This window comes from Nicotiana tabacum, chromosome 1, assembly GCF_000715075.1.
Source record: "Nicotiana tabacum cultivar K326 chromosome 1, ASM71507v2, whole genome shotgun sequence".
NCBI classification, from domain to species: domain Eukaryota; kingdom Viridiplantae; phylum Streptophyta; class Magnoliopsida; order Solanales; family Solanaceae; genus Nicotiana; species Nicotiana tabacum.
Genome location: NC_134080.1, coordinates 202735108 through 202761587, shown reverse-complemented (window position 1 = coordinate 202761587; position 26480 = coordinate 202735108). Strand labels below are relative to the sequence as shown.

The following is a 26480-nucleotide window of genomic DNA, read 5'->3' as shown; positions in this document are numbered from 1 at the left end:
GGGTCATTTGGCAAGTATTAGAAAAAATAATGTAAGTATTAGTGATCACGCCCAACTATACCTTATAAAAGGACAATGCAGACGTTGCAAATATAATCTAAATATTTATGCCGAGAGTCGAATCCACAGAGAATTAACCTATCAATTACTTTCGTTGGACTTACTAAATTCTTTAGAATCAACTTCCCCAAATGTTGTGAATAACAGGTATATTTAATAACTAAGATTGAAAGTCAATAAATAGTTGTAAACTAAATATGCTTAAGTTGTGAACAATAATGAGAAGGTTCTAAGGTAGTGATTTCCCCTATTGATGGAATCCCTTCTGTTTATGTTTCATATAGATTTACCAACACATCTCTATCAACCATGAACACTATTTTTACCGTGAATCTCTCCCGAGTAATCACGATAATTTACTAGACGCACTCTCCCGAGATACGCTACCTGACTTTGTTTATTACAGTTCACTTTAGATTGCACCCAAGACTTCGTTATCCCTAATCCCGCCTTTAAACCCACAGTTATAGATCCCTCTTATACTTTGGGAGTGATGTTGTTCAACAATTACCTAAATATGCACTCTCTCCCGAGTTATGCATACCAAATAGGCACAGCTAATTGAGGATCCTGTCAATTAACTACAACAAACACGTAGTTGAACAAATAGAGATTAAACTGGCAAACTATATTAACATAATCAAGAAGTTCATTCTTCAATAGGTTCCATCAAAACCCTAGACAAAGGATTTAGCTACTCATGACAATGAGTAAATAAACTATGAAAATATTCATGATCAAAATTGCCAGAAAAATAAAGAGAAGAAGAAAATATGATGTTTTGGGTGATCTCGCACACTTGATTTTCTTGCCAAAGTACTCTCTAAAACATTACATGTCTCCCTTGGGCGAGTTCTATTGTTTAATATAGGGTTTTGGGCTAAAAATCCTGTGTTTTTACACTTCAGTCCCTCAATTTTTCGCTTCCTATCGCGGTCCTACTGCGGTTACGCCAGGACCGCGACCAACTAGCCTCTCAGAATCCGCAACAGCCTTCTGCTGCGGATCGGGCCCGTATTTTGGTTCTAGAGCATGGTACAAACTTGTTATAGTATTTAAAGGATAACAGTGAAATTTGGTGAAATATGGAGTTTATTTGACGTGATTTGGACTTCCGGTTGAAGAGTTATGAACTTTAAGTGTTCTTGAGAAAAATGATGAGTTTTGAGGTTTAATTGAGGTTTTACATGTTATTTTCATGATTTGATTGCACGAGCAAGTCCGTATGATATTTTTAGGTTGGTGTGCATGTTTAGTTTGGAGACCCGAGGGCTCGGGTGAGTTTTGGATAGGCCATAGAGTGGAATGTAACTTAGGATGTTGCAGATTTTTAACCGGTATGTTGCAGGACTGCAGGCTTCGCATTTTCGAGCTTGGAAATGCGAGAATTATGTCACAAATGCGAAAACGCCCAGGGCCAGCATTACCTCGCAAATGCGAGGTACACTTCGCAAATGCGATGCCTTCAGTAGGTGCCAGTGGTCGCAAATGCGACACCCTCTCCGCAAATGCGAGTTCTCAATTGCGAACATATGATCGCAAATGCGAAGGTAGCAGGTTCCTTAAGGGTTCGCAATTGCGACATCTGCGACCTGCAAATTCATAACTTAGCCGAAAATCTTTCATTTTTCAAACCCTTTCAAAACCAAAACACTCTTGGGCGATTTTTCAAAGACAAGTACTCTTCCAAATCAATTGTAAGTCATTTCTAACTTGTTTTCATCAATCTTTAACATCTTTTCTCATGATTTCAACTCAAAATCAAAGGTTTTCATGGGAAAAGTTGGGTGTTTTGGGTAGAACCTAGGTTTTTCAAATTTTGGGGATTTGGACCTCGATTTGAGGTTCGATTTCAAAATAAATTATATATTTGGTTTCTTGGGGGAATGGGTAATCGGGTTTTGGTTCGAACCTTGGGTTTTGACCATGTGGGCCCGGAGGCGATTTTTGACTTTTTGGGAAAAACTTTAGAAAACTTATTTTCATGCATTGGAATTTATTCATTTAGCATTTATTGATATAGTTAAGTATCTTGTGGCTAGATACGAGCGAATTGGTGGTGGAATCAAGAGGTAAAGCGATAGTTGAGACTTGAATTGTGTTCGTGGCATCGAGGTAAGTGTTTGGTCTAACCTTAGCTTGAAGGATTAGGAGGTAAGTGTTTGGTCTAACCTTAGCTTGAAGAATTAGGAGTTGAGTCCTATTTGCTATGTTTTATTGTTGAGTACGACGTATAGGCATGGTGACGAGTATCTATACGTTGGTGTCAAATATGCCCGTGAGTCTTATTCTATGACTAATGTGACTTCGTTTGTAGTGTTCATACCTTAAGTGATGATTTCTAAGGTGGTCAGGGGACTGACAAAAGGCCTCGTCATTCAGGTAGATTCAGTGGTACCTCGTCTGGAGGTAGAGATTCGTATGGTAGAGGCCATCCTCCTAGGCCTTTTCAGTCAGCACTTCAGGTTTCTCTAGTGCTTCAGGTGGTCATGGTTCTAATATGCAATATTCTGATCAGCAAACCTACAGTGCTCCACTAGCTCCTATCAGTGCACCGCCGCTCTAGTGTTTTTGGGGTGGTCATTCAGGTCATCAGGGTCAACAGTCTCAGCAGCCGAGGGCTTGTTATACTTGTGGTGATATGGGTCATATTACTAGGTTTTCTCCTCGAGCATTGAGCAGCTATCGTCATCAAGGTTCCCGTGCTATGGTTCAGGCACCGAGTGTTCCACAACCCACTCAGCCAGCAAAGGGTGGAGGTAAAGGGGCTAGAAGTGGAGGAAGAGGTATTAGAGGTGGAGGTTAGGCAACTAGAGGTGGAGTCCAGCCAACAATAGGCCGTCCCAAAGATGTAGTTCGGGGTGGTGGGGCCCAGTCCCGATGTTATGCTCTTCCAGCCAGGCCTACGGCTAAGGCTTCCGATGCAGTTATCACAGGTACCATTCTGGTCTGTAGTAGAGATGCTTCAGTTCTATTTGATCCAGGATCTACATACTCCTATGTATCATCTTATTTTGCACCGTATTTGGTCATGCCTAGTGATTCCTTGAGTGCTCCTGTATGTGTCTACACTAGTGGGTGATTCTATTATGGTAGATCGTGTTTATCGTTCATGTATAGTTGTGATTGGGGGTCTTGAGACTCGTGTAGATTTGTTACATGCTCTCACATCACATTTCTAAGAGAAGTTCCACACACATAAAATCAAGCAACAAGGAACTATAGATAGAACGAATCCACTCACTCTCAGCAAAGAACATTCACATGCCACACAGATACACCATAAGCTTGCCCTTAGTGTAATACTCTACTAATCGAGTTGTTCAGTCCAAGATCAAGAGGTCTTTATTTGGTTATAATGTAGGCTAAGGGACGAGTAGGATATATTTGGATATAGTGACTAACCTCCCTAAGCACTTTTAATACAATCGTTCCCTTTATTCCAATTTCCATGTTCAACCCAATCATTCTTCCACACTTGTTTCATAGGCTACCCCCACTTTTCTTTAGGTGCAACTGGCCTCTTTTTTTTTTCTTTTTTTTAACAGCCATTGCACCATTCAAGTATTTTCCTGATTTTTCTTTTCCCACTCCATTACTAACCCACACTTTGACTTTTATATGCTCTTTAACGATTCAAGTACTTCTAGGAGGTACAGGTTCAAACAGTCAAACTATTCAAACACAGGGATGTATGTTATTGTAAGGTTATCAAAGAACAGGCTTCAGGCTCGAAGGGGTTAACTATGGCAATATGTACAGGTGGATTCATAATTGTACAGGCTACACAAGGAAATGCCTCAATCATCTCTAAGGCCAAACAACTTCTATTTCGCTTTGTAAACACACAGGGCAAGTTCTAGGTATCGCATGCAAGCACAGAATACAAGTATTATCTCACACACACTTGGCATGTAACTCATTCCGAATTAGTTTGTCAACACACTCATGTGAGCGTTCAAGAAAGACAAGGTGTGCAAAATTAAGACATAAAATTACGAGTCTACAAACGAGCCTAGACGTCGCACCCTTAAGTTCGTTTTAGTTATTTGCAGGTGTGTACATTACGGGTTGCATTCTTGCCCTCACCTATCTTAGTCCAATAGAGTCCTAAGGGTCCTAAAAAATATTAAAGAAAAATCTACCTAACCCGGTTCAAGAAAAGCCCTTGAAAAAGAACCGTGGTCAAAAGAAAACCAAGGAGGAATTACTACACTACCTAAAATGAAAAATAAAATAAAATCTAAATGGACTACACTACTTGTTTTTTTTAAACCCGACTTTGACCCTCAAGAGACCCGTCGACAAGTGTCCGTCGTTGGGCCAAGTTAGTTACTTCTAAGGTGAGTACAACCAATTATACACAACAATAAAGATACAGAACTACAACATACTCAATGTATATGTACACTAACAATACACCACTAAAGCAAGTCTCTCACCCCACACAAAAAGAATATGGCATGTCCCCATGTCATAACACAAATAAAGTACAGAAGGGTAAGAAGACTTCCCTGAGCATCACTCGGAGTCGGAGACGGTGCTGGGATCCACATGACAAGCCCTTCCCAAAAAAATTCTGCACTTACCTGGCCCGCGCTGGTCTACCGCGGTTATGCTGGGACCGCGGTAGACCTCTTTCAGAGGGGGTATTTGACCGCGGTCCTACCGCGGTTACACTGGGACCACAGTCTGGGCGTGTTCCTGCTACTTTACACTTACAACACATTCGTGGGTTTCCTCCCACGCAGCGCCTGATTTAACGTCGCGACACGACGCAGATGAGCGCATTTAAGGCTCGCTCGACCTCTGTGGTTCAGTCAGGTGTAGCTCAGACACTTCCTTTGGTTCTCTCATGCCCACATATCGTTTCAATCTCTGCCCATTGACTCTAAATGTAAGAGAGTCTTTCTCTGTGGCAATCTCGATAGCACCTGAAGGGAAAACTTCGACCACTCTAAATGGTCCAGACCATCGTGACCTGAGTTTACTCGGAAATAACCTTAATCGTGAGTTATAAAGCAACACCATATCTCCAGGAGAGAAATTTCGCTCCACAATGTTCTTGTCGTGCAACCTCTTCATTCTTTCCTTGTACAACCTTGTGCTCTCAAAAGCAAGATGTCTGAACTCGTCGAGCTCATGCAATTCTGTAATTCTCGTTGTGCCCGCAGCCTTGATGTCTAGATTCAGCTGTTTCAGTGCCCACCACGCTCTATGTTCAAGTTCCACTGGCAAATAGTAGGCCTTCCCGAACACCAACTTATATGGTGACATACCAATCAGTGTTTTAAAAGCAGTTCTATAGGCCCAGAGTGCATCATCTAACTTTTTCGCCCAATCAGTTCTTGTGGCGTTCACAGTCTTGGTTAGCACACTCTTTATCTCTCTGTTGGACACTTCAACCTGCCCACTAGTTTGCGGGTGATAAGGGGTAGCCACCTTGTGGCGTACATCATACTTTGCAAGCAACTTCTCGAAAGCTCTATTACAGAAGTGAGTGCCTCCGTCACTGATAATCGCTCTTGGTGTCCCAAATCTGGTGAATATGTTCTTCTTCAAAAACCCCACCACCACTCTTGCATCATTAGTGGGCAACGCTGCAGCTTCTACCCATTTGGACACGTAATCCACAGCAACAAGTATGCACTTATTGCTATAAGAGCTGACGAAGGGACCCATGAAGTCAATTCCCCAGACATCAAACACTTCCACCTCTTCAATTGGGTTCATGAGCATCTCATGGCGACGGGAAATGTTCTCGGTCTGCTGACATTCATTGCAGCCCTTCACCCATTGGTGCGCATCTTTAAACACTGTTGGCCAAAAGAATCCGGCCTTAAGCACTTTCGCAGCTGTCCTGACCCCTCCAAAATGTCCTCCATAAGCCGATGCGTGACAAGCCTGCAAAACAGAAGATTGTTCTATCTCGGGGACACACCTCTGGATCATATTGTCAACACAAATTCTAAACAGGTAAGGCTCATCCCAATAATACATGCGGCAGTCACGATAAAACTTTTTCTTTTGTACAGATGAAAGGTCATAGGGAACTATACCGCAGGCCAGGTAATTTGCAAAGTCTGCATACCATGGCGCTTCCTCAAGATTAGTAGCGAGCAGCTGCTCGTCTGGAAAGGTTTCCAGAATATCTTCAACCTCAACTGCATTTTTAGCTCCCTCAAGTCGTGATAGATGATCAGCGACTTGGTTCTCTGTGCCCTTACGGTCACGAATTTCAAGGTCGAATTCTTACAGCAGCAACACCCAACGAATCAGGCATGGCTTAGACTCCTTCTTCTCAATCAAGTACCTGAGAGCTGCATGATCAGTGTATACAATTACCTTAGAACCAATCAGATATGATCTAAACTTGTCAAAAGCAAACACCACAGCCAACATCTCCTTCTCAGTCACAGTATAGTTCAGCTGGGCTCCACTCAGCCTTCTACTAGCATAGTAGATTGGATGCATCAACTTGTCCTTCCGCTGTCAATTATGTTTCTTTCCGCTGGATTTTGATTTATACTTTTATCTTATTGAATTTCTTTTAAAATTATAATTTTCCTTAAGTATTTATTTGAAAAATGGAATGTTTGGAAATAAGTGGCTGGCCTATTATCACGATAGGCGCCATCACGATATGGTTAGATTTTGGGTCGTGACAAAAAGTCATTTGAACCATCTTATGTGGGTTTGAGATGCCGTTGATTGAGATTTTATATTTCACTAGCAAGCTATTGTAATTAGTTTATTGCTTCAAAATTGTAGAACCAAGCGGCCAACTATGATAAAATATCTTTTTTTTTTTTTTTGCACTCGACAAGAAAAATTATGTAACAGCATAATATATTTTCTTGACAAGACTAGAATAGAAAAATGATCCCATCTCTCCCTTGTTTTTTTCCTTTTTATATAGTGTATATTAATTATTTATTTTAATTTGTATTGTTCTCCGTACACAGTAGTATTTGAATACATGAAAAAATATTATTTTCGTCCAATGTTTACACTAAACTATATATCAAATTAACTACTAGTATATCTTTATGGATATAGCAATGTATGTGAAACACCTTTGAAAGTATTGTCACTGACTCACTATAACCTATCGAGATATCTTTAGGTACAATTTGAATTGCGATCCTACTTACAGTTATGTATATCTCTTTGTTTGTATACAATTTACAATATACATATTAGTTCATTAATGTTGTAATTCATTCATCTTTTGTTGTATGATTGAAGACTGTGGCAGTATCCTTATCTCCGCGACCGCTCAAATTAACAACTACCTTCTCATCGTCCGCTAGAGTAGGGCAAAGTCTGTCAAGAAATGCAAGTGCATGTGAAGCTTCTAAGGCTGGGAATATCCCTTCTAGCCTGCACAACAGTTTATATGCTGCAACCATAAAAGTGAATAAACATCAATTACTATTGAAAATTTGAATGGTTAAGATTCCATCTTTCAAAAAGTTAGAGATAATTAATTTTACCTTCCAAGGCTTGTTCATCTTTGACACTAGAAAACTCTGCACGCCCAATGTCCTTTAGAAAGCTAAGCTCTGGGCTAACACCGGGGTACTCTAATCTGCATCCAACAATATTGCATTATTAAATTTGGAGGGTAACATTAAATACTCATTTATAGCAAGGATAAGACTTCAATTTTGTATCGATAACGTTTAAGATTCTTTTATACTATCAATAATGTAATTTAACCTGTAACAAACAAATAAGTAGTCAACTTTATCAAGTTGCCAATTAACTCATTAACAAGATTTACATATAACTATTTTATCGATGACCTGATTGGTAAAAAAAAAAAATTATCAATAAAGTCTTCATTTATCTACATATATGCTCCTTACCACCATATCATGTGGTGGGATGATTGAGATTCCTCCATTCTTAACTAGAGGTGTTGGGTTCCCTCGGAATGGAGAAATTTCGTATAGGGAGTGTTTTCCCTATACTAGTAGCGTAGTCAGGATTCTCACCAAGGGAAGTCAAAATATGAAAAATAAACATGCAAAAAGACAAAAGGGAATCAAGATATATATACACCTATACCTATCTATGCACTGTAAATTTAGGGCGAAGGGGTATCAATTGACACACGTTGGCAAAGAATGACTCTGCTACTGTTCTCTGTAGCACGAATCTGAATTAGTCGAGTCAATTGAGTACAGATACCATATGGTTTAACCTGCCCGCCCTCCCCCCAAAAAAAACACGTTTATTGTTTACTTGAGCTGAAAATGACATTGTATTTAATTGAGCTGTCTTGATTAAAATTATCCGTACGCTTGAAATTAAAGTGAAAGCTTACCCCACACCTATTGAGTAAGGTCCAATAATTTGTCCTTCCTCATCTTGTAACAGATAGCTCATTGCACCATGATACACCCCAACTTGACCTCTAGCCATAGTTGCTGAGTGTTTTCCTGTATCAAGACCTACCCCACCAGCTTCAACTCCTATTAGCCTCACATCTTCATCTTCAATAAATTCATGAAATAGACCCAACGCATTAGAGCCACTACCTACACAAGCCACTAACACATCTGGTTTCCCACCCCATTTGTCCATGGCTTGTTTCCTCGTTTCTTTTCCAATCACTGATTGGAATTCACGAACCATGGTTGGACATGGGTGTGGTCCTATCGCTGCACCTGCTAAGAAATAGCTTGTCTCCAAGTTGTTAACCCAACTTCTAATGCCTTCTGACACTGCATCTTTAAAACTCCCTTTAACAGATTTCACCTACATCAATATTCAAACATGTTAGGATCTGAGTAATTTACACAATAATTCAGTTACTTTAATGAGATACACATTGGTTTGCGACTTTACTATTATACTCTCACCATCTCAATTTACGTGACGATATTCGAACTTCGAGAGTCAAACGAATTATTTTTTGACCGTAATTTTTGAATATTTCAAATTATTTATTATTGTGACTTATACTATTTTTTTACGTAGTTTTTTTATTTTGAAAAACTTAAAATTTTTACGTCCAAACACAATGTCAAAATAAGAAGTTTAAATCTCGAAAATGAAAAAGTGTCACATATAGGACAGAGAAAGTAGCAGATAAAGTTAGTGATGTCAGTGTGACAAAAAATATAGATAATTTTGTGATAGAAGAAGTACCTTTGCACCAAGATGCTTCATCAAGAGTACATTAGAAGGTTGTCTCTCCATATCTAAGCTTCCCATGAATACAGTACACTCCAATGAGAGTTTAGCACAGGCAGCCGCCGTCGCGACGCCATGCTGGCCAGCACCGGTGGCTGCTATGATATTTTTACAGTCCATGCGCTTAGCCAACATTGTTTGTGCAATAGCGTTATTGATCTTGTGTGCTCCAACATGGTTCAAATCTTCTCTTTTTAGATAGATGTCTGGCCCTTTTCCCCTATTTCTGCTCTTGTAGTGATCTGTTAGTCTCTCAGCGAAGTATAAAGGAGTTTCACGGCCTACGTAGTCCCTTAGTGCCACTTCGAGCTCCATCTGCATAAAAAAATTTATATGTTGTTAGTTTAAAATATTGCTAGTCAAGAGTTTCTAGTAATTCTGTTAGGCTAAACCACCTCAAAGATACTCTTAACACATAGTCAGATATTATCTGCTTTAGGTCACACTCGCACGATTTTTTCTAAAAGGTCTCACACCATCAAACGACCCAATCTCACATGTTGGCTCACAATCTTTTCAGCTACTAATGTGAGACTTTATTCGCACGCCCAATAATCTCTCCCTCGAATTGAACTAAGTTTCACGTGTCACAATCCACGGGTCAATTTCTATGATTCACTGTGTGCGATACAAATTCTTAGAGTATTTATGGCAATTGAAGCCTGCTACTAGCTTCTTTTTGAGTTTGCATCTCCAAACCGAGCCTCGCATCATTACTTTGCCATCGCCATATACTCCCGTTGATCCTGGGTTCTGATACGAGTTGTTGGTCTAAACCAGCCCAAGAATACTCATAATATGGTGTGTATTATTCGCTTTGGACAAGCCCGCACGATTTTTTCCAAAAGTTCTAACATCGTTAAAAATTCTCCCTACGTCTTATACGCAGGTTGTTCGCACACCCAACAAATTCTTTTATTATCTGACATGAAGTTTACAAATAAAGTGGGTAAAGCGCTGATATGGCAAATGACGTGGGCGGCGAAATTTACTGAGCATTTCGCACATAGGTGATTAGTTACTATAATGGGAGCAAAAGTAGTTTTATGACTTTACTGTTATAGTGCATCAATTTCAGCGATAATACACAGGCAACTCGTTTTTTTGTTGGAATAACATTGGAAACAACTCTCTCATAACTTTGTAGGAGTACGTGAAATCGTATAAAAAAATAGTTACATGTACTAGTACTAGTAAGGGAATTTAAGAAAAACCTGAAACTGAGGATCATGCAAAGCAGAGTTGAATTCGTAATCAAGCTTTGTTAAAGAAGATATAAGCGTCTCAGGTACGAACTTTCCACCAAAAATCCCAAACTTTTCATTGTTCAATATTGATCTCTTTTTTTCATAGTAAACCAGCTTCCCTGGTAACTCTGTAACTCGGCTCGGGCCAGTAGCTACGGAAAATATAGCAAATTTTCCTTTCCATTTTCTGCTATATGACAATCTTGGTTCACCAGATGTAGCAATTTTTGCTTGTCGAAAATTAACTTCGATGTTACATACCATAATGTCTTTGTTAGGGATGTATAAAAAACAAGAATGAACTAGAACTTAAGGCTGCTAATATATTGAGAACTTCAAGACAACAGTAACAATAACAAACCCAGTGTAATTCTACAAAGCGGGGTCTGAGAGGGTAGAGTGTAAGCAGACCTTACCCCTGTCTTATAAAGATAGAGAAGCTATTTTCGGTAGACCCCCAACTCAAGATAAAAGTAAAAGAAGCAGGCACAACATGTAGTAACATCGACAAAATAAGATGATAAGGTGACAGAGTGATAGAATAACAGAAGCCAAAGAATACTAAGAACTTCAAGAAAGATTTGAAATTGTTATCTCACGTGTGTTATTCTTGTTATAGCAGTTTATAGGGAAGAGACCCATTGAACACAAACAGATATATATAGCAAGGGGATCAAGGTTGTTGAATTAGCATAGGGTTGCCTGAAATTGTACATAGACTACAGCTCTAGTTAAATAGCCTCAGTCTAAAGATTAACCTATTCATTTGATGGCTAAGGCTATTAATTTGTGTATATAGTTACATACACGTGTTTGGCTACAGTAGTACTTAAAATTTATCAACGTTTTAAACGAACAGCTATCATTCGGACTAAAGACTATTAACTAGAGTTGGGCATAGTTTGGGCTAAACTCTAAATTCAAATAGAAATTTTTGGATTTTTGGTTTGGATTTTCGTATTACGGATTGGATTATGGATTTAGTTTTTATTATTTTTTGATTGGATTTTGGATTTGATACTTCAGTTTTTTGGATATCCGAGAATCCGTTATTTTTATACTTTATATTTAGTCCATTATCCATATGCAAATAGTAATAAGTTCGAATACCATACCCAATAGATATTATCTCATATATTCAAATTACTAAATTACTATCAGAATACTTTCTATTTGGACATAGTTTTACTATTGCTACTTTGTATCGGCCGTATTAATATCTCTATTACATTTTCTTGATAATAATTTCATTACTTGAATAAATGTTTGGATGATTATAGTGAGAATACTTTTTATTCAGATCCCGTCTTATAGAGGATTTGAATATTATAGTTTCGAGATTCTAATTTACTACCATCAAGTAGATTTATTGAGTCTAATATTTGTTATTCATATTATTTAATAAATTATTTTAATATGTGTTATTGGATTTCGATAAATCTATGGCTTGTTCAATGCACTCGTCTCTATAGAGCCGTCAATATTGGCTTGGCCTGGTGGGCCGGCCCAACCCAGCCTGTAATTTGATAGGTTGGCCAAGATTTTTGGAGCCCATTCAAAAAATGAGGCTTTTTAAGCTCGGCCCAAGTAAGCCCGTGGCCCATGAGGCTTGACTGAGACTGGGCTGGACCGGCTCGTGGGCTTAATAAATATTCAATTAAAAAAAATAGGGAACTAAAAATAAAAAGAAGAAGAGTCCAATCTCAATTGGCACTATTATATAATGTGAATTCAACATATTTTTTGTTCTTAAAATTTAGTGATTTTTTAATGTTTAACTAATTAAAATTGTGTATATTTATAGATTTAGTTAAAAATAAAGATGTTGAGACATTTTTGTTTCATAAAAAGGATTCAAATGTGCTTGATGAAGATGATTTGTTGGTATTGGATATGTTATGAGCACTTTAAAAATATTTTTGGATAGTTTATTTTGAGTATTGACTTTTAATGGATGAAATATTGTCCTCCTTTTTTGTATTTTGTATTAATCCATTGGAAAAATATCAAAAGCTATTAAATTTTGCAGAAACTTTCTATCCAATAAGTATAATTTTTTGACTAGTAAAAAATATATATATTTATTTTAGGTTAAAACCTAAATTTTAAATATACAAAAATAATTTTTAAATATGATAGGCTAGTTCGTGAGGACCAGTGGCCCACGTAGGGCTAGGTTGGACTGACTATCCCTTTCTATCTTTATGTAATAGTATATCCCTTCAGTATTCCTCTTTTGGTTAGACATTTCTAGAGTTAGAGCTTCTTATGTATCTCTTAGCTTGTGATTCATGGGTTTCCGGATTTTGGGAGAAGTATATATATTGGATTTGATAGTTATATTTTGTATGCCGAGCGACACTTTTAAAACGCTGTTTTATTACATTATTTCTATTTTAAATTGTATTCTTCCGCAAATTGGTTTATCTTATGCGTTTTAGGCTTACCTAGTCATAGAGACTAGGTGCCGTCACGATGGTTCACGGAGGGCGAACCGGGGTCGTGACAAGGACTAACAATTAATGCAGGAAACTCCAACATATATGCTGTTAATATGGAGACTCAGGAGATAGAGAGCTTATGTGAAATAACTAGCTATAGTAGAGGCAGTCTTCCCTTCAAGTACCTAGATGTTCCAATATCATTGAATAAGCTATCAAAAATGGATTGTCAAGTACTAATAGATAAAATAATAACTAGAATAAGGAGTTGGGGTTCAAAACACCTATCTTATGCCGGGAGAGTGCAAATGATTAATGCAATGTTGATGCATCTCCACACGTACCGGGCATCGAATTTTCTGCTTTCCAAAGCAGTGCTCAAAATAATAACAACAATATGTTGTAACTATCTATGGGATGGCAAGGTGGAAACAAATAGAAGACCATTAGTGGCCTAGGATCTTGTTTGTAGGCCAAGGCAAGAGGGGGAAAGGAATAAAGGACTGCATAGCATGGAACGAGGCATCAATAGGGAAATATGTTTGGGATATAACGACAAAGGCTGATTCTTTGTGGGTCAAATGGATCAACCATATATACTTAAAGAACACTGATTGGTGGCTATACAGTGTACCACAAGATAGTAGCTAGTATTAGAAGAAAATTTGCCATATAAGAGACAAGCTTGCAGGGGTATATAATCAGGGAGGATGGAAATCACAAACAGGTAGATATACAATCATGAAAGGGTACTCATGGTTGAAAGGAAATCTGGTCAAATGCCATTTGGGAAGATGGGTTTGGAATAAACAAAAAATTCCAAAACATAGCTTCATTTGTTGGCTGATTATGCAAAGAAAGCTGCTCACAAAGAATAGGCTAGCTTATAGATGGATCAATTCAGATGGCATATGTGTATTATGTGGAGAATCAATTGAACACTTGTTCTATGTGTGCCAATTTTCTAAATTGTGTATTACTGAAATTCTTGAGTGGTTAAAGATAAGAATTACAAACTATGAAGGACAACATTTATGGAAACGAGTAGGCAGAAAAATGGGAAGTAAACTAAGGAAGGAGTTCTCCTTTGCTGTATTGGCAGCATTGAACTACCACATATGGAAGGGGAGAAACGAAGCCTTATGAAAAAGTTCAGTGCCTAGACTAAGCAGGTTATGTGATCAAATCAAAAAGGAATGCAAAGTTCGTGTGATGGAGATAATCAACAAACGGAAGCGGGACAAGGATAGAAGATGGATAGAAGAAGTATATAGCTATATAGGGGATAGAAATAAATACTATTTGTACAAAATAGGATACAAATAAATTTACTTGTGCTTAGCTGAGTAAGTACGAGAATTTATATATAGCAGGGTGCTAGAGTCGTTTTGTATTTCCTCATTATACTTGTTCTGGTGATGAATAAAAATTTTCATTCGACCAAAAAAAATAAAATTAACTACTACTATCTTTTTATGGATATAGCAATTTTGTGAAACACCTTTGAAAATATTGTCACTGACTTACTTAGGTACTAGAATATCTCTTAATTTGATTTGTGATCCTACTTGCTAGGTTGACAGTTATGTATATCTCTTTCTCTTTTTACAAATTACAATATACACATCAATTCATTAATGTAGTAATTCCTTGTTGGTTCATTCATTTATTCATTCATCCTTTGTAGTATGATTGAAGACTATGGTAACATCCTTATCTCCGCGGCCGCTTAAATTAACAACCACTTTCTCACCATCCGCTAGAGTAGGGCAAAGTTTGTCAAGAAATGCAAGTGCGTGAGAAGCTTCCAAGGCTGGGAATATCCCTTCTAGCCTGCACAACCATTTATATGCTACAACCACAAAATTGAACAAACATTCATTAATATTGAAAACTTGAATGGTTATGATTCTATCTTCCACAAAAGGTAATTAATTTACCTTCTAAGGCTTGTTTATCTGTGACAGTATAAAACTCTGCGTGCCCGATATCTTTTAGAAAGCTAAGCTCTGGGCTAACACTTGGGTACTCTAATCTGCATATTCAACAATATTAATTGCATTAAATTTGGAAGGTTACATTGAATACTCATTTATAGCAAGGATAAGACTTAAATTATGTATAGCTAACGTTAAAGATTTTTTTTTTAATATACTATCAATAATATAGTTTAAGCCGTGATAGCAAATAAGTTGTCAATTTTATCAGGTTACCAATTAACGCATTAAGGATATTTACATATAATTACTTTATAGGTGACCTTATTAATAAAAAAATATTTTTATCAATAGAACTTGGTTTATCAATCCACATATATGCTCCATGTCACTACAGGATGTGGTGGATTTGAAGAGATTCCTCCACCCTTAACTAGAGGTATTGAGTTCCCTCTAAATAGAAAAATTCCTTATAGGGAGTGCTTTTTCTATGCCGCTTAGTCAAAACATAAAAAGTAAACATGCAAAAAGGCAAAGGGAGTCAACATATATTATATATATATAAAAATACTTTTTTACCTATCTATGCAATGTAAATTTGTAGCAAAGGGGTATCAATTGACACCCTATGGCAAAGAATGGCTTCGCCACTGCCCTATACAACACGGATCTAAAGTAGCCGAGTCAGTTGATTACATATACCAGATGGCTCAAAAAAAAACATGTTCTTTTATTCCTTACTTGAGCTGAAAATGACATTCTATATAATTGAGCTCTCTTGATTAAAATTATCCGTACGCTTAAAATTAAAGTGAAAACTTACCCCACACCTATTGAGTAAGGTCCAATAATTTGTCCTTCCTCATCTTGTAACAGATAGCTCATTGTACCATGATAATTATCGCCTAAAATTTTACCGGCCCATAAAATAATTATCGCATCGTCATGACCGTTCCTCAGTTTTTAGTGTTTTTGGGCATAAAACTAGAATTCCACTCAATTCCGAGATTCTGTATACTATAACCCACGCTATTTGCATGGCCGAACCTGAATCACCTAAAATTTCGCCTATGATTATACTCTCTGTGTCCCAATTTATGTGACAGTATTTAAATTTTGAGAGTTAAACGAATTATTCTTTGACCATAATTTTTGTGTGTTTGAATATTTTAAATTATAAATTATAAATTATTGTGACTTATAGTATTTTTTACGTAATTTTTTATCTTAAAAAACTTAAGAGATACTACGTCCAAATAGCTTATCTCCAAGTTGTTAACCCAACTTCTAATCCCTTCTGACACTGCATCTTTAAAACTTCCTTTAACAGATTTCACCTGCATCAATATTCAAACATGTAAGGATTTTCATCTCTTTGTACTCCATATATAGACAAGTCCCAAGCAATAAATGGTCTTCTTTGACTAGGAGCTTTTAATAGGATAATTTTACATCTGATTACTGAACTTTTATTCACTATAATAATAAAATCATAAAATTATTTCTTTATCAGACCAGATGGTGAAACGTTTGGTGTCGAGTTACGGTATGACAACACCTTGCTACTTTTTAACTTCCCGAGTGACAAAGAACTAAGGCAAACACAACGTGGTGTAGGAAAATTTGACTTTCCATAATTATATTCGCTAAGTAATTTATACATAATTTAGTTACTTTAATTAGATAAAAATAAATTTATGACTTTACTATTACATTCTCTCTATTTCAATTTATATAACCAATTATTCTTTAAATATAATTATTTCTTTTTAAAAAACATTAAATTATTAATTGTTGTGACTTAAAGTAAATTTTTACGCAGTTTTCAAATGTGTAAGTTTTATAATTTTTAAAAACTTAAAGACTTTACGTTCAAATACAAGATCAAAATACAGAGATAATTTTGTGATAGAAGAAGTACCTTTGCACCAAGATGCTTCATCAAGAGTACATTAGAAGGTTGTCTCTCCATATCTAAGCTTCCCATGAATACAGTACACTCCAATGAGAGTTTAGCACAGGCAGCCGCCGTCGCGACGCCATGCTGGCCAGCACCGGTGGCTGCTATGATATTTTTACAGTCCATGCGCTTAGCCAACATTGTTTGTGCAATAGCGTTATTGATCTTGTGTGCTCCAACATGGTTCAAATCTTCTCTTTTTAGATAGATGTCTGGCCCTTTTCCCCTATTTCTGCTCTTGTAGTGATCTGTTAGTCTCTCAGCGAAGTATAAAGGAGTTTCACGGCCTACGTAGTCCCTTAGTGCCACTTCGAGCTCCATCTGCATAAAAACTTTTATATGTTGTTAGTTTAAAATATTGCTAGTCAAGAGTTTCTAGTAATTCTGTTAGGTTGAACCACACTTCTAGACCTAATCGTTCGATGCATTACCCAGTTTATGTCACACCCGCCATTATGAAAGAACAATCTAAGCAGTGCAACAGTCACACCTCAGATGAAGACTCTAATGCCATGCCACACTCGTGCTTACTCTAGTTACTCTAAACAGAGGTGAAAACTTGCCTTTTCTTCCTGAGTCACATGCCCTCACATCACATTTCTGAGAGAAGTTCCACACACATAAAATCAAGCAACAAGGAACTATAGATAGAACGAATCCACTCACTCTCAGCAAAGAACATTCACATGCCACACAGATACACCATAAGCTTGCCCTTAGTGTAATACTCTACTAATCGAGTTGTTCAGTCCAAGATCAAGAGGTCTTTATTTGGTTATAATGTAGGCTAAGGGACGGGTAGGATATATTTGGATATAGTGACTAACCTCCCTAAGCACTTTTAATACAATCGTTCCCTTTATTCCAATTTCCATGTTCAACCCAATCATTCTTCCACACTTGTTTCATAGGCTACCCCCACTTTTCTTTAGGTGCAACTGGCCTCTTTTTTTTCTTTTTTTTTATTTTTTTTAACAGCCATTGCACCATTCAAGAAAGGGAAGATGTAACGACCCGACCAGTTATTTCATGAGTTAGCACTATGTTTCCCCCATTTCTGCTTCTTTATGCCTTGTTCAGCTGTATTATATGTATCGTATTGGTTAATTTGAGTTCGAAGTGGTTTGGTAGAGAAATGAGATGCTTAGTCTCTTAAGTTGGCCTTTTGTTGGAAACATCAACCAGAAGTTGACTTGTGAGTAAACGATCTTGAAATCCGGTTTTTATGATTCAGATAGCTTCAAGAGGTGATTTGGGACATAGGAGCATTATCAGAATGTGTTTTGGAGGTCTGGAGTAGATTTAGGCTTGAATTAGCGAAATTGAAATTTGGTGTTTTCCAGTTGATAGGGGAGATTTAGATATAGGGGTCGGAATAGAATTCTGGAAGTTGCAGTAGGCGTGTTGTGTCATATGGGACGTGTGTGCAAAATTTTAGGTCACTCGGACGAGTCTTGATAAACTTTTTGATCAAAAGCGGAATTCAGAAGTTTTTGGAACCTTAGGCTTAAATCCGATGTTATTTTGTTGATTCGATGTTTTTAGGTGTTTCGAAGATTGATATAAGTTTGGATAGTGGTATATGGCTTGTTCATCCTTTTGGTTGAGGTCCCTAGGGCCTTGGAATGATTTCAGGTAGTTGACAGGAAGTTTGGAGTTGGAAATTTGCAGCTGTGGTTGCTGAAGTTCCAGTCATAACCGCACCTGCGGCTTGAGGACCGCAGGTGCGGACCTGCAGAAGCGCTTGGGAAGCCGCAGATGCAGCCAAGAGCAAGAAGTCCAGAAGTCTCAAGTGCGGAAGGTGGAGCGCACCTGCGAGACCGCAGGTGCAAAAGGGAAGGCGCAGGTGCGGTTCCTGGAACCAAAGAGAACCCCACAGAAGCGGTGCGTTTGACTGCAAAAGTTGTAGCGCAGAAGCGGAAATGGACCGCAAGTGCGAAATACCTGGGTCAAAAAGTATATAAGGTTTCCTTCGCGAATTTTTAGTTATTTCATCATTTTTCTCATACGGGCTTGAGCTTGACGGAGCATTTTGAAGAGGGATTTCAAGGGGATTCCATGGATGTAAGATGTTTTGTTTCTATGGTGGTAATTTACTGATTAATCCTGAAATCTATTGAAATTAGTAGCAAAAATTAGGGGTTTAGGACTTTGAAATTGGAGACCTTAATCTAAGGATTTGAGGGGTCATTTGTGGTCGGATTTTGGTATTCTTGGTGTGTATGAACTCGTGAGAGTGTAAGGATTCTAGTTTTGTAAATTTTATCGAAATCCGAGAAGTGGGCTCAGGGTTCGGGTTTGACCAAATTTTGAAATTTGTGTTGTAATTTGATTATTTTCGCATGGACTTTGTTCCCTAAGTATATATTGATGTTATGGTTTTGATTTTGGTTAGAGTCGGGCATTTGGAGGTCGAGTCGAGAGGAAAAGGCGTTGGGGGCTAGATTTTGGCTTGACTTGCGGTAAGTAACGCTTCCAAACTTGGTTCCGAGGGTTCGAAACCCCGAACTATGTATTCTATTATTATTATTGAGGTGACGCAAATGCCAAGTGACGGACGTATGGGCGTGCACCGTGAGAAAAGCAGCCTGGATCATTCCAGAGCTCCACTTAGTGACTCTTTATTGCTGATATCTGTGTTGCATCTATGTGATTAAGTCAATGAGATGCAAAATCATGCTAATTACCATGTTAAGTCTTTACGCCAATACTATTGAGACCCGAGAGGTCTTTTCTTGCTGTCATGTTATTAGCTTCATTTATATTCTATACTCAGTCCTGTTCATGCATATTATATCATGCTTCAGTCTCGATTATTCCATTTGACATATCATATCATTATTCGGGCTTGTATCATGACATCTTAGCACATGCGTGTGAGACTGGAGAGCATTGACTGAGTAAGGCCGAGAGCCTGATATTGATTGACAGTATGGGATAGGGCTACACACCGCAGCAAGATACTGATCATGCCTTCGCTGGCATTGATATATCGCTTAAGCTCAGAGAATCCCCTCCGGAGTCTTTACACCCCCAGTGAGCGCAGTTGATGATATTGAGGGATGGATCTTCCCTGGATATGTATCTTGTCCGAAGTATTGGTATGGAGATGGATCTTCTCCATGAGGCTGGATTAGCCTGTTTCCTCGGTACTAGGTGACTTATAGTCTATGATGTGTATACACTCCGGAATGGATCTTTCCTGGGCCGAGTGGGCCGTATACAATACCGAGTTGTTGAGCACTGTGAGTGGAAGTATTATACGTAACATTGATCATGTCATTTGTGCATTGGTACTTAGAGTTTCCTAAGCTTTATACTCTGTATCGTTCATAATATGTTTAATTATTGCTGAGATACTACATGAACTGTAAGCATGTCTACTCTTCCGTACAATTAACTGTTGCGACCTATTGAGGTTTGGTTCGTCACTACCGTCAATCCATAATTTGAACTTGTTACTTACTGAGTTGGTGTACTCACGTTACCCCCTGCACCCCTGCGTGTAGATCCAGGTATCTCGGAGCACGGCAGCGGTTGCTGATCACACCAGTTGGGGACCTTCTGTGGAGATTACGAGGTAGCTTCTTGGCGACCGCATTTTCGCCTTCTCCCCTCCCTATCTTCCTTTAGTATATTTATTTGGATATTCTCAGACTGTGTTGGTCATGTTGTTTCGGACAGATATAATAGTTTTAACTCATGACTTAGTGACACCCGAGGTCGGGATTATGTTTCTTTCCGCTGGATTTTGATTTATACTTTTATCTTATTGAATTTCTTTTAAAATTATAATTTTCCTTAAGTATTTATTTGAAAAATGGAATGTTTGGAAATAAGTGGCTGGCCTATTATCACGATAGGTGCCATCACGATATGGTTAGATTTTGGGTCGTGACAAAAAGTCATTTGAACCATCTTGTGTGGGTTTGAGATGTCGTTGATTGAGCTTTTATATTTCACTAGCAAGCTATTGTAATTAGTTTATTGCTTCAAAATTGTAGAACCAAGCGGCCAACTATGATAAAATATCTTTTTTTTTTTTTTTGCACTCGACAAGAAAAATTATGTAACAGCATAATATATTTTCTTGACAAGACTAGAATAGAAAAATGATCCCATCTCTTCCTTGTTTTTTTCCTTTTTATATAGTGTATATTAATTATTTATTTTAATTTGTATTGTTCTCCGTACACAGTAGTATTTGAATACATGAAAAAATATTATTTTCGTCCAATGTTTACACTAAACTATATATCAAATTAACTACTAGTATATCTTTATGGATATAGCAATGTATGTGAAACACCTTTGAAAGTATTGTCACTGACTCACTATAACCTATCGAGATATCTTTAGGTACAATTTGAATTGCGATCCTACTTACAGTTATGTATATCTCTTTGTTTGTATACAATTTACAATATACATATTAGTTCATTAATGTTGTAATTCATTCATCTTTTGTTGTATGATTGAAGACTGTGGCAGCATCCTTATCTCCGCGACCGCTCAAATTAACAATTACCTTCTCACCGTCCGCTAGAGTACGGGAAAGTCTGTCAAGAAATGCAAGTGCATGTGAAGCTTCTAAGGATGGGAATATCCCTTCTAGCCTGCACAACAGTTTATATGCTGCAACCATAAAAGTGAATAAACATCAATTACTATTGAAAATTTGAATGGTTAAGATTCCATCTTTCAAAAAGTTAGAGATAATTAATTTTACCTTCTAAGGCTTGTTCATCTTTGACACTAGAAAACTCTGCACGCCCAATGTCCTTTAGAAAGCTAAGCTCTGGGCTAACACCGGGGTACTCTAATCTGCATATTCAATAATATTGCATTATTAAATTTGGAGGGTAACATTAAATACTCATTTATAGCAAGGATAAGACTTCAATTTTGTATCGATAACGTTTAAGATTCTTTTATACTATCAATAATGTAATTTAACCTGTAACAAACAAATAAGTAGTCAACTTTATCAAGTTGCCAATTAACTCATTAACAAGATTTACATATAACTATTTTATCGATGACCTGATTGGTAAAAAAAAAATTATCAATAAAGTCTTCATTTATCTACATATATGCTCCTTACCACCATATCATGTGGTGGAATGATTGAGATTCCTCCATTCTTAACTAGAGGTGTTGGGTTCCCTCGGAATGGAGAAATTTTGTATAGGGAGTGTTTTCCCTATACTAGTAGCGTAGTCAGGATTCTCACCAAGGGAAGTCAAAATATGAAAAATAAACATGCAAAAAGACAAAAGGGAATCAACATATATATACACCTATACCTATCTATGCACTGTAAATTTAGGGCGAAGGGATATTAATTGACACACGTTGGCAAAAAATGACTCTGCTACTGTTCTATACAGCACGAATCTAAATTAGTCGAGTCAGTTGAGTACATATACCATATGGTTTAACCTGCCCGCCCTCCCCCCAAAAAAAACACGTTTATTGTTTACTTGAGCTGAAAATGACATTGTATTTAATTGAGCTGTCTTGATTAAAATTATCCGTACGCTTGAAATTAAAGTGAAAGCTTACCCCACACCTATTGAGTAAGGTCCAATAATTTGTCCTTCCTCATCTTGTAACAGATAGCTCATTGCACCATGATACACCCCAACTTGACCTCTAGCCATAGTTGCTGAGTGTTTTCCTGTATCAAGACCTACCCCACCAGCTTCAACTCCTATTAGCCTCACATCTTCATCTTCAATAAATTCATGAAATAGACCCAACGCATTAGAGCCACTACCTACACAAGCCACTAACACATCTGGTTTCCCACCCCATTTGTCCATGGCTTGTTTCCTCGTTTCTTTTCCAATCACTGATTGGAATTCACGAACCATGGTTGGACATGGGTGTGGTCCTATCGCTGCACCTGCTAAGAAATAGCTTGTCTCCAAGTTGTTAACCCAACTTCTAATGCCTTCTGACACTGCATCTTTAAAACTCCCTTTAACAGATTTCACCTACATCAATATTCAAACATGTTAGGATCTGAGTAATTTACACAATAATTCAGTTACTTTAATGAGATACACATTGGTTTGCGACTTTACTATTATACTCTCACCATCTCAATTTACGTGACGATATTCGAACTTCGAGAGTCAAACGAATTATTTTTTGACCGTAATTTTTGAATATTTCAAATTATTTATTATTGTGACTTATACTATTTTTTTACGTAGTTTTTTTATTTTGAAAAACTTAAAATTTTTACGTCCAAACACAATGTCAAAATAAGAAGTTTAAATCTCGAAAATGAAAAAGTGTCACATATAGGACAGAGAAAGTAGCAGATAAAGTTAGTGATGTCAGTATGACAAAAAATATAAATGATTTTGTGAAAGAAGAAGTACCTTTGCACCAAGATGCTTCATCAAGAGTACATTAGAAGGTTGTCTCTCCATATCTAAGCTTCCCATGAATACAGTACACTCCAATGAGAGTTTAGCACAGGCAGCCGCCGTCGCGACGCCATGCTGGCCAGCACCGGTGGCTGCTATGATATTTTTACAGTCCATGCGCTTAGCCAACATTGTTTGTGCAATAGCGTTATTGATCTTGTGTGCTCCAACATGGTTCAAATCTTCTCTTTTTAGATAGATGTCTGGCCCTTTTCCCCTATTTCTGCTCTTGTAGTGATCTGTTAGTCTCTCAGCGAAGTATAAAGGAGTTTCACGGCCTACGTAGTCCCTTAGTGCCACTTCGAGCTCCATCTGCATAAAAAAATTTATATGTTGTTAGTTTAAAATATTGCTAGTCAAGAGTTTCTAGTAATTCTGTTAGGCTAAACCACCTCAAAGATACTCTTAACACATAGTCAGATATTATCTGCTTTAGGTCACACTCGCACGATTTTTTCTAAAAGGTCTCACACCATCAAACGACCCAATCTCACATGTTGGCTCACAATCTTTTCAGCTACTAATGTGAGACTTTATTCACACGCCCAATAATCTCCCCCTCGAATTGAACTAAGTTTCACGTGTCACAATCCACGGGTCAATTTCTATGATTCACTGTGTGCGATACAAATTCTTAGAGTATTTATGGCAATCGAAGCCTGCTACTAGCTTCTTTTTGAGTTTGCATCTCCAAACCGAGCCTCGCATCATTACTTTGCCATCGCCATATACTCCCGCTGATCCTGGGTTCTGATACGAGTTGTTGGTCTAAACCAGCTCAAGGATACTCATAATATGGTGTGTATTATTCGCTTTGGACAAGCCCGCACGATTTTTTCCAAAAGTTCTAACATCGTTAAAAATTCTCCCTACGTCTTATACGCAGGTTGTTCGCACACCCAACAAATTCTTTTATTATCTGACATGAAGTTTACAAATAAAGTGGGTAAAGCGCTGATATGGCAAATGACGTGGGCGGCGAAATTTACTGAGCATTTCGCACATAGGTGATTAGTTACTATAATGGGAGCAAAAGTAGTTTTATGACTTTACTGTTATAGTGCATCAATTTCAGCGATAATACACAGGCAACTCGTTTTTTTGTTGGAATAACATTGGAAACAACTCTCTCATAACTTTGTAGGAGTACGTGAAATCGTATAAAAAAATAGTTACATGTACTAGTACTAGTAAGGGAATTTAAGAAAAACCTGAAACTGAGGATCATGCAAAGCAGAGTTGAATTCGTAATCAAGCTTTGTTAAAGAAGATATAAGCGTCTCAGGTACGAACTTTCCACCAAAAATCCCAAACTTTTCATTGTTCAATATTGATCTCTTTTTTTCATAGTAAACCAGCTTCCCTGGTAACTCTGTAACTCGGCTCGGGCCAGTAGCTACGGAAAATATAGCAAATTTTCCTTTCCATTTTCTGCTATATGACAATCTTGGTTCACCAGATGTAGCAATTTTTGCTTGTCGAAAATTAACTTCGATGTTACATACCATAATGTCTTTGTTAGGGATGTATAAAAAACAAGAATGAACTAGAACTTAAGGCTGCTAATATATTGAGAACTTCAAGACAACAATAACAATAACAAACCCAGTGTAATTCTACAAAGCGGGGTCTGAGAGGGTAGAGTGTATGCAGACCTTACCCCTGCCTTATAAAGATAGAGAAGCTATTTTCGGTAGACCCCCAACTCAAGATAAAAGTAAAAGAAGCAGGCACAACATGTAGTAACATCGACAAAATAAGATGATAAGGTGACAGAGTGATAGAAAAACAGAAGCGAAAGAATAGGGTTGTTGAATTAGCATAGGGTTGCCTGAAATTGTACATCGACTACAGCTCTAGTTAAATAGCCTCAGTCTAAAGATTAACCTATTCATTTGATGGCTAAGGCTATTAATTTGTGTATATAGTTACATACACGTGTTTGGCTACAGTAGTACTTAAAATTTATCAACGTTTTAAACGAACAGCTATCATTCGGACTAAAGACTATTAACTAGAGTTGGGCATAGTTTGGGCTAAACTCTAAATTCAAATAGAAATTTTTGGATTTTTGGTTTGGATTTTCGTATTACGGATTGGATTATGGATTTAGTTTTTATTATTTTTTGATTGGATTTTGGATTTGATACTTCAGTTTTTTGGATATCCGAGAATCCGTTATTTTTATACTTTATATTTAGTCCATTATCCATATGCAAATAGTAATAAGTTCGAATACCATACCCAATAGATATTATCTCATATATTCAAATTACTAAGTTACTATCAGAATACTTTCTATTTGGACATAGTTTTACTATTGCTACTTTGTATCGGCCGTATTAATATCTCTATTACATTTTCTTGATAATAATTTCATTACTTGAATAAATGTTTGGATGATTATAGTGAGAATACTTTTTATTCAGACCCCGTCTTATAGAGGATTTGAATATTATAGTTTCAAGATTCTAATTTACTACAATCAAGTAGATTTATTGAGTCTAATATTTGTTATTTATATTATTTAATAAATTATTTTAATATGTGTTATTGGATTTCGATAAATCTATGGCTTGTTCAATGCACTCGTCTCTATAGAGCCGTCAATATTGGCTTGCCCTGGTGGGCCGGCCTAACCCAGCCTGTAATTTGATAGGTTGGCCAAGATTTTTGGAGCCCATTCAAAAAATGAGGCTTTTTAAGCTCGGCCCAAGTAAGCCCGTGGCCCATGAGGCTTGATTGAGACTGGGCTGGACCGGCTCGTGGGCTTAATAAATATTCAATTAAAAAAAATAGGGAACTAAAAATAAAAAGAAGAAGAGTCCAATCTCAATTGGCACTATTATATAATGTGAATTCAACATATTTTTTGTTCTTAAAATTTAGTGATTTTTTAATGTTTAACTAATTAAAATTGTGTATATTTATAGATTTAGTTAAAAATAAAGATGTTGAGACATTTTTGTTTCATAAAAAGGATTCAAATGTGCTTGATGAAGATGATTTGTTGGTATTGGATATGTTATGAGCACTTTAAAAATATTTTTGGATAGTTTATTTTGAGTATTGACTTTTAATGGATGAAATATTGTCCTCCTTTTTTGTATTTTGTAGTAATCCATTGGAAAAATATCAAAAGCTATTAAATTTTGCAGAAACTTTCTATCCAATAAGTATAATTTTTTTAC

At 37.1% G+C, this 26480-nt stretch overlaps 3 protein-coding genes across 3 annotated transcripts; all 3 read right to left on the bottom strand.

The window, feature by feature from the left end:
* Window positions 1-7064: 7064 nt before the first annotated feature.
* On the bottom strand, window positions 7065-11225 carry LOC107824047 (tryptophan synthase beta chain 1). The gene is made up of 5 exons (XM_075255985.1): window positions 10479-11225; window positions 9220-9579; window positions 8393-8826; window positions 7557-7651; window positions 7065-7462 (listed from the first exon to the last, which is right to left on the bottom strand). Exons 1-5 carry the CDS (start codon window positions 10773-10775, stop codon window positions 7281-7283), a joined length of 1368 nt encoding a protein of 455 aa, XP_075112086.1. The 5' UTR covers window positions 10776-11225; the 3' UTR covers window positions 7065-7280.
* Window positions 11226-14609: 3384 nt separating this feature from the next.
* LOC107824046 (tryptophan synthase beta chain 2, chloroplastic-like) lies at window positions 14610-17170 on the bottom strand. Its single transcript, XM_075222861.1, has 5 exons — window positions 16811-17170; window positions 16081-16226; window positions 15713-15844; window positions 14893-14987; window positions 14610-14804 (listed from the first exon to the last, which is right to left on the bottom strand). Exons 1-5 carry the CDS (start codon window positions 17168-17170, stop codon window positions 14623-14625), a joined length of 915 nt encoding a protein of 304 aa, XP_075078962.1. The 3' UTR covers window positions 14610-14622.
* A 3934-nt stretch (window positions 17171-21104) lies between these two features.
* LOC142182071 (tryptophan synthase beta chain 1-like) lies at window positions 21105-25122 on the bottom strand. The gene is made up of 5 exons (XM_075255983.1): window positions 24501-25122; window positions 23242-23601; window positions 22415-22848; window positions 21579-21673; window positions 21105-21484 (listed from the first exon to the last, which is right to left on the bottom strand). The coding sequence occupies exons 1-5, from the start codon at window positions 24795-24797 to the stop codon at window positions 21303-21305; spliced, it is 1368 nt and encodes a 455-aa protein (XP_075112084.1). The 5' UTR covers window positions 24798-25122; the 3' UTR covers window positions 21105-21302.
* Window positions 25123-26480: the final 1358 nt, after the last annotated feature.